We start from the raw sequence: 9078 nt of genomic DNA on the forward strand, positions 1-9078 counted from the left end.
CTTGTAGTCTGGCGTCTTTGTGATTTGTGAAGATTTAATTCACTCACTCAGCAGCTTGAGGGGAACCAGACTGAGTTTTAAAAAAATGAATTTAGAGTACCCAATTTTCCAATTAAGGGGCAATTTCGCCTGTTCAATCCACCTGCCCTGCACATCTTTGGGTTGTGGGGATGAAACCCACGCAAACACGGGGAGAATATGCAAACTCCACACAGACAGTGACCCAGAGCCCGGATCGAACCTGGGACCTCAACACCGTGAGGCAGAAGTGCTAACCACTGTGCTGCCCTCAGATTGAGGTTTAACGAACATAATGAGCAGGAAGAGGCCTTTCGGTCGTTCGAGCCTGTCCTACTATTCTTTTATTTGTCTAGGGGATGTGTGTATCACTGGCTAGCATTTATTGCCCATTCCTGATTGCCCTTGAATTGATTTGCCAGTTCAGAAGTCATTTCTGTGGGTCTGGAGTCACGTAGACCAGACCAGGTAAGGGTGACATATTTACTTCCCTCAAGGGCATCAGATAGGTTTTTACAACATTTGATAATGGTTTTCATGGTCATCAAAAGATTTTAATTTGAGATTTTTATTGAATTCAAATCTGACCATCTGCCATGGTGGGATTCGAACCCAGATCCCAGGAGCAGTCCCCTGGGTCTCTGGATTTCTGACCCTGTGACAATACCACTACATCACCGTCTCCTCGATCATCACTGATTGGCTACTCCAATTCCACCTCCCTGTACTCTCCCCATACCTCTCAATTCCCTTTATACGCAAAAATCTATCAATATGTCTTAACTACACTCACTGACTGAGCATCTATTGCTCTCTGGGAGAGAGAATTCCAGAAATTCACAACCTTGGTGAAGAAATTGCTCATCACAATTTGAAATGGGCAACCCTTTATTCTGAGAGTCAGTGTTCCAGATTCCCCAGTCAGGAAAAAAACCCATCTTTACAGCGTCTAACCTCTCTGGATCTTTATCAATCATATGTTCTAATTAGATCACCTCTCATTTTTCTAACAACCACAAAATTTGGACCTAGTCTGATTTTATTAGTACCCAGTCACCAAGTCCCTAATAATAAGGATAGATTCTAGCATTTTGCCTACGCTTGATGTTAGGCTAACTGGATGGTAGTTTCCCATTTTATCTCCTTCTCATTTCTGGAATAGTGAGGCTATGTTTTCTACTTTCCAATCCTTGGGGATTGTTCTAGAAGTAAGGAATTCTGGAAGATCCAATATTTATGCAGCTGCCTCTTAAATCCCAAGGATATAGGGTGTCTGGACCAGAGGATATAGTCACTATTTAGTCCCATTAATTTCTCCACTCTATAATTCTAGAAGTTCATCATTCTGACTGGATAAGGGAGTCTGTAACCTGCATCTGCAAAGCTGTATGCAGCTCAGTCAGGATTCATGCAGCTTCCATTCTTGATCAATCAAACACATTTTCAATGGGAATTAAATGGTCTTTTTCATTTTTTAAACTTTTATTCACATTATAATTGTCAGAAAGCATGATTCAATTAACAACTTTTCTGTAAAATTCTATAAAATAATGTTGAAACGTGTGTCTGACTGGATTTTCATTATTACTGGCATCTGATTAACATAGTTGTGGCTCTTCAGATATTGTACTGTTGACCAATTTTTAAAAATATGACTCGTTCTTGTACTAAGGTTGCCATCCGCCCCCTGCACCAAACCCTCAGTTCCCCCTTGTAATTGGAACTTTTCTGTTTCCTACGATGAAGACAGATAAAAAGTATTTGTTTTGTGTCTTATTTCCTTATTCCGATTATAATTTCCCCGTCTCTCATGGAGGCATGTTTACTTTCACTCTTCCTATCTATGCACCTACAGAAATATTTACAATCAGCTTTGTAACTGACTCAAATTCTCCATTCACATTTAATTCAGGCTGTTGTTTCCCAAGTCAATGATCCCGACCACTGTGATCCCACTCCTTATTTAAACTGTTTTTTAATTACTTTATCAGAATTACAAAGCCATATCTCAGAGTGTGGCCAGGAGCAAATCCCTAATCCAGCTCTTTGCCTGCTCCAAAAAACAATTCAAATTGAATCCAATTCATGGTCCCCACCAGAGAGACATACCAGATGCAGGCATTTCACCTGACCTCACGCTCACCTTCGCCAAAAGGCCGAGAAGCGATGTGATTCCACTCCTAACACCACTTGAAAGATACAGAGTGAGGAATCATAACTTACCCGAAAAGAGGATTGAGCTCAGGAGTGATTTTAAAACAAATTATTGAGAAGCAACAAACATGAGTTAAATGGACAGAAAAAGTAAACATTTCTTTAGGTGATGATGGTTTCTGGCTCCTGGAGGACAAACAGAAGGATGGTGCTGAGTGATGTTGGTGTCCATGGCTGGTGGCTGCCATCCTCTCTGAACAGTTCACTGGTGTTGGTGTCCATGGCTGGTGGCTGCAGTGTCCTCTGAACGGTTCACTGGTGTTGGTGTCCATGGCTGGTGGCTGCCACCGCCTCTGAACGGATCACTGGTGTGAGCCAGATTTTGATGTTTGGGTGAAGCCAATCACTTTGAAATCTCCTTGTTCTTGAGAGCGTGTGTTAATCTTCACACACACAATTGGGTTACGAATGGCTCATAATGTCCAATTATATCAGGGTTCAAAATGTCTTCTTTCAGGGGCTATACTCAAGACATTGTCCTTGGCAGAGATAACAGGTCTGTCCTGTGTTTGTCATTCAGCAAGCTGACATAGAAGCTTTCTTCAGAATACAGAGGGAGAACTATTTCTCAAATATTCCATAGATTTCTGATGATTTTACACAAGTCGATTAAACTGTGATTTCTCACAATCTATTACTTGGATTGAACTTGTCTCCATTCCCGGTCTGAGGGGATTTCCGGACTAGATGGGAGATGGGAGGGATAACATTCTGGCCTCTCAATTCCCCACCAATTCCCATTCCCTTTCTTTCTGGGAGATAACGGAGACTTCACTGTGTGTAATGTACAAATCAGTAAGAATTGGCAGCAAGGGCTGATCAGCACTTTCTAATCGGAAATGTTAATCAGTGGAACAAATCAGACACTGAATTGTAGATTTTGTACCAAAGGTCATTTTGGGATTGAAGAAAAATCCAGAATCTTGTTGTGAACTAATTTCTGATGAGAGTTTCTGGATTATGGAGAGAGATCACACACAGCAGTTCCAGAATTCTGCAGCCCCAAGAATACAATCAGCTATAGATCCAGAATAATAAACTCCAGCCCAGTTAAACAGTGGATTAACATTAGCAGAAACAAACCCCGACTGTCAGAATGAATGTGATTGGGGCCTGGTTGTCATTAACAGCAGCAATAACAGCAGAATCCAATCCCTGAGTCACTTGTGACGTCGCTGGTGTTTCAGTAGTTGTGATGAATCAATGAATCCCTTCCCACACTCGGAGCAGGTGAACGGCCTCTCCCCAGTGTGAACCCGTTCATGTCTCAGCAGTTGGGATGACTCAGTGAATCCCTTCCCACACTCGGAGCAGGTGAACGGCCTCTCTCCAGTGTGAACCCGTTCATGTCTCAGCAACTGGCATGAATCAATGAATCCCTTCCCACACTCGGGGCAGGTGAACGGCCTCTCCCCACTGTGACCTCGCTGGTGTAATGCTAGATTAGATGACTGAGTGAATCCCCTCCCACACAAAGAGCAGGTGAATGGTCGCTCCCCTCTGTGAATTCGTTGGTGCACGGTGAAGCTGCTAGAATGCCTGAAGCTCTTTCCACAGTCAGGGCAGTTGAATGGTTTCTCACCAGTATGAACTCGCTGGTGTTTCTGCAGGGTGGATGAAAGCCTAAAGCTCATTCCACAGTCAGTGCAGCTGAATGGTTTCTCCCCAGTGTGAACTCGCTGGTGTGACACTAGGTTGGATGAGTTAATGAATCCCTTCCCACACACAGAGCAGGTGAATGGCCTCTCCCCAGTGTGAACCCGCTTGTGTAATGCTAAGTGTGATGACCGAGTGAATCCCTTCCCACACACAGAGCAGGTGAATGGCCTCTCCCCAGTGTGAACCCGCTGGTGTAATGCTAAGTTTGATGACCGAGTGAATCCCTTCCCACACACGGAGCAGGTGAACGGCCTGTCCCCAGTGTGAATGCGTCGATGAGTTACTAGCTGGGAGGGGAAAGTGAATACCTCCCCACATTGCCACAGTTTCTCCATGGTGCCAGTGTCCTTGTGTCTATCCACACAGAACAAGTGTACAGTTTGTTCCCAGAGCAATTGAGTTATATGTTTTCAGGCTGTGTAAGCGGTACAGTCAGTTTTCTGGAACACTCTCATTCGGGTGTTAGTGTTTCTCCGTGTTCTTCCAGTCACACTGATAGTTTAAATCTTTTTCCAAATGAAAACCTTCTTTCCACATTCAGAAACTGATGATATTCAGGTCCTGAAGAATAGAGTTAATTTGTTGGATGTTGATCTGATGTTATGTTTGACATTCCCGATGGCAAATTCTCCTCGCCTAATATCCTGTAAAAGGAGTTTACAAAAGTCATCACTGTCAGTCCAGGATAGAAATTCTGAACAGACAATTCTAGTTTCTCTGGAACATTTTTTCCTCTCTTGTTCCCCCAAAGCTGTAAATCCCCACCCCACACACTCTCCCTCCTTGGGCTGAAATCCAAACCCATCTCACCATCTTCTCCGTTTCTTTCCTCAACTCCAAGTTTTCTTCCTCCCTCTCCTCTGCCTGAGTTCAGTTCTCCAAACACCCTGAAAAGGGAATTTCTGTCAGTCCCAGATAGACATTCAGAAGTTACCCAAATTCTTCTTTGTTTCAGTTTGCTGTGTGAAAATCTTTTCCCCTTCTCACCCTGTACAGGAGTTTCCAGAATCCATCAGTGTCACTCAATGGGGCGGTGGTAGCGTAATGGACTAAATAACCAGAGACCCAGAACAATGCTCTGGGGATCTCAGGTTCAAATCCTGCCACTGCAGATGGCGAAATTTGAATTCAATAAAAATCTGGAATTAAAAGACTAATGATGACCATGAAACCATTGTTGATTGTTGTAAAAAAAAATCTAGTCATTTAAGGAAGGAAATCTGCTACCCTTACCTTGGCTGGCCTACATGTGATTCCAGACCCACAGCAATATGGTTGATCTTTAAATGCCCCCTCAAGGGCAATTAGGGATGGGCAATAAATGCTGGCACAGCCTACGACGTCCACGTCCCATCAACGAACTTAAAAAATGTCCAGGACTCCAATTCACAGATTTCTCTCCCTGAATTCTGAGCCTGAATGGTGGCGCATCAATAGAAAGATGGCGACTGCGCATGCGCCTTCCCGCACGGCCCAATATAAAGACAATGGCAGCCGTTATCTGCGATATTCACCAGGAAAAGTCGCTCAGCCGCAAGCACGGGTCTACTAACTGTTTATTCGGGCTTTGAATCTTCCACGGAATGGGTTTGAATTCTCTCAGGTTATTCTGCAGACTTCATTCCTCCCGCTCACTCAGCGGCTGCATTATCCAAAGCGCTGGCGGTCATCTCCCATCCACTCTGTCCAGTTCCAGCATCAGCACTGCGCATAACGTCACCGCGCATGCTCTATTCACAGCTCCGCCCTGCGCATGGAAATGTCCCGCGAGGGGGTGCAGGGGCGGGGCAACAATGGGGCGGGGCCACTGTCTCCGAGGGACGGGTCTCCTGTCTCCGAGGGGCGGGGCTCGTGTCTCCGAGGGGCGGGGCTCGTGACTCCAAGGGGCGGGCGGGGCTGGTGATTCCAAGGGGCGGGGCGGGGCTTCTATCTCTGAGTTGGGGGGCTCCTTGTCTCCGAGCGCCGGGCCGGAGCTGCAAGCCGGAGATGTCACCGCGGAAGAGTGATTCCTTTGGCTGATTCAGGAGGGGTGCATTGTGACGTCACAATGCGGAAGTTGTGTTGGAGGAAATCCGTGTCTGTCCCTTTTCCATGTCTCCTCTCGCAACAGCAGCTTAAAGTACAATAGGTTTATGTCAAATCAGAAGCTTTTGAAGGAGCAGCTTGCAGCGCAGGCACGGCGCTCGAAAGCTTGTGACTTAAAAATAAACCTGTTGGACTTTAACCTGGTGTTGTGAGACTTCTGACTTTGCCCATCCCAGTCCAGCTTCATTTCTTTTCTCGTTCTGGGATAAATTTGTGACTTGCAGGAACTGAAGGGAAAGGAAGTGAATCCAGGGAGGGTGCAGACTCTGGAAAGGTTGGACCAGGTCTCTCCCTCTCTCTCTTAAAGACATTGACTTTCAAGATTCTCTGAAGGTTAACGTGCAGGTTCAATGGGCAGTTAGGAAGGCAAATGCAATGTTAGCATTCATGTTGAGAGGGCTAGAATACAAAAGCAGTACTTCTGAGGCTGTATAAGGCTCTGGTCAGACAACATTTGGAGTTTTGGGCCCCGTATCAAAGGAACGATACGGGGCCCAAACCTTGCCGACCTTGGGAAAGGGTCCAGAGGTTCACAAGAATGATCCCTGGAATGAAGAACTTGTTGTATGAGGAACAATTGAGGACTCTGGTCTGCACTCGTTGGGAGTTCAGAAGGATGAGGGGGGACCTTATTGAAACTTACAGGATACTGTGAGGCCTGGATAGAATGGATGTGGAGAGGATGTTTCCACTTGTAGGAAAAACTAGAACCAGAGGAAGAGGGCAAGCAAGTCGGAAACAAGCTTAAAATAAACTTTCTAACTTTCAGAATCTCAGACTAAAGGGATGATCCTTTAAAACAGAGATGAGGAGGAATTTCTTCAGCCAGAGGGAGGTGAATCTGCGGCATGATCTGTATGATCTGGATTAACCCTTAATGGGTTTCCAGCTGGTTTAGCACACTGGGCTAAATCGCTGGCTTTTAAAGCAGACCAAGGCAGGCCAGCAGTACGGTTCAATTCCCGCACCAACCTCCCCAAACAGGCGCCGGAATGTGGTGACTAGGGGCTTTTCACAGTAACTTCATTGAAGCCTACGTGTGACAATAAGCGATTATTATTATAACTGTCAGAATGAACATGGTTCAGTCCTGGATGTGATTAACAGTAGCAATAACAGAATCCAACCTCTTGTGAACTCACTGGTGTTTCTGCAGGGTGAATGAACGAGTGAATCCCTTCCCACACACAGAGCAGATGAATAATGTCTCCCTGGTGTGAATGCGCTGATGTTTCAGTTGGAGGGAATGCTGAGTGAATCCCTTCCCACACACTGAGCAGGTGAATGCCTCTCTCCAGTGTGATTGCACTGGTGAATCAGCAGATCCATTTTGCCTTTAAAGCTCTTCTCACAGGCGGAACATTTAAAAGGTCTCAAATCAGAGTGAACACGTTGGTGTGCAGTCAGATGTGTTAGTCGAGCGAATCGCTTTCCACACTCGGAACAGGTGAACGGCCTCTCCCCAGTGTGAACTCGCTGGTGTATCAGAAGATTAAATTTGTTTTTAAAGCTCTTCTCACAATCGGAACATTTGAAAGGTCTCATGTCAGAGTGAACAAGTTGGTGTGCAGTAAGATGTGTTAGTCGAGTGAATCCCTTTCCACACTCGGAACAGGTGAATGGTCTCTCCCCGGTGTGACTGCGGTGATGGGTTTCCAGCTCAGAAGGGTAACTGAATCCCTTCCCACAATCCCCACATTTACACGGTTTCTCAATGATGCCGGCGTCCTTGTGTCTCTCCATTTTGGATGATCAGTTGAAGCTTCTTCCACACACAGAACACGTGTACAGTTTCTCCTCGCTGTGAATGGTGGGCTGTTTTTCAGGCTGTGTAACTGGTTAAAGCTCTTTCCACAGTCAGTTCACTGGAACACTCTCACTCGGGTGTGTGTGTTTCTTTGTGCTTTTCCAGTCACACTGATGGTTAAAATCTTTTCCCACAGACAGAACAAACATTTATCCTTCCACATTCAAAAGTTGATGACATTCAGATCCTGATCAATTGAGTGACTATCAGATCTTGATGTAATGATTGATTTGAGTTTCCAGTCTGTCAATCCATTCCTTGTAACCCTGTAAAATCAGTTTACACAGGTCAGAAATTCAGAACAGATAATTCTCGTCCCTGGGGAGTAATTGTTTCTCTCATTTCCCAAAGCTGCAAATCCCAGTCCCACAGTTTCCCCTTCCCACAAACTCACCACAATGGTTTCAAGGTCATTAATACGGAATGGAGTTTTGAATTTCAGATTATTCACTGAATTTAAATTCGACCATCTACGTTACATCAGTGTGAGTGGAGGATAGAAATTGCCCCCATTCTCTCCTCCTGCTCCAGGATCAGTAAAGTGAGTTAAAGATAATTTCTCCTGAACAAATCCATTGCTGCATTTCCTTCCTGAAGCCACATTTGTCCACTGGGGCCCGGCACCGGGAGAAAGCGGCAGCTGCCGTTGTGTTGGGTGTTGAGGCGGTGCCGCCAGTTTGTTAATGGGGGTGTTGAGGCCTCCACTGGGTGTTTGTGAAGCCTCCCCCCCCCCCCCAACTGCCCCTAACGCTGCCTCCGCTTATCCGCCTGAAGATGAGACAAAGAAGAGTCTGTCCCTGGACATGAGCCTCGCTGCGCATGCTCCACATTACAATGCCAGGGGTGTGGTTGATAAAGCTTTAGGCCAATAGAAAGAGGGGGCGGGTCTGGAGGACCGAGCGGGAGAGGCTGGTCCTCCAACCAATCGGATTGAATGAGGGGCGGAGCCGGGCTGTGAGTGACGCAGGTGCAGTTCCGGTTATGGTGATGTGGTAATGTTGACGGTTTTTTCTTCGGTCCGCGACCGGTAAACGGAAAATTGCGGAAAGCAGTCACCGATTGATCTGCCAGGTGTGTGGAGTATTTTTGTATACATGTTGTGCAAGCACAAACTTCGGAAAAAGTCTTCCCATTTGAACCGAGCTGGCCCTCACCTGCCCGTTTTAAAGACCGCCATCTTTAATAGGGGCAATCTGCAGGAGGACGCATGTGCAGTCACCATCTTTGTACGGGGCAATGTTTTCAATGAATGGGGAGGTAACTATATCGCGCGAAAATGAGATCATTGGAATCAC

At 45.9% G+C, this 9078-nt stretch overlaps 1 protein-coding gene across 5 annotated transcripts; it reads right to left on the reverse strand.

Annotated features, from left to right (window-relative positions):
- Positions 1-1479: 1479 nt before the first annotated feature.
- LOC140418497 (uncharacterized) lies at positions 1480-8529 on the reverse strand. Of its 5 annotated transcripts, XM_072501973.1 has the most exons (3): positions 8178-8529; positions 7119-8049; positions 1480-4535 (listed from the first exon to the last, which is right to left on the reverse strand). In XM_072501973.1, exon 3 carries the CDS (start codon positions 4224-4226, stop codon positions 3393-3395), a length of 834 nt encoding a protein of 277 aa, XP_072358074.1. In that variant the 5' UTR covers positions 4227-4535; positions 7119-8049; positions 8178-8529; the 3' UTR covers positions 1480-3392. The 5 variants fall into 5 exon arrangements, with proteins under 5 accessions (XP_072358074.1, XP_072358073.1, XP_072358075.1 ...); XM_072501972.1 differs by having other exon boundaries at positions 7119-8529; XM_072501974.1 differs by lacking the exons at positions 7119-8049; positions 8178-8529 and adding an exon at positions 5406-5767.
- Positions 8530-9078: the final 549 nt, after the last annotated feature.

This window comes from Scyliorhinus torazame, chromosome 5 (genome assembly GCF_047496885.1).
Source record: "Scyliorhinus torazame isolate Kashiwa2021f chromosome 5, sScyTor2.1, whole genome shotgun sequence".
NCBI classification, from domain to species: domain Eukaryota; kingdom Metazoa; phylum Chordata; class Chondrichthyes; order Carcharhiniformes; family Scyliorhinidae; genus Scyliorhinus; species Scyliorhinus torazame.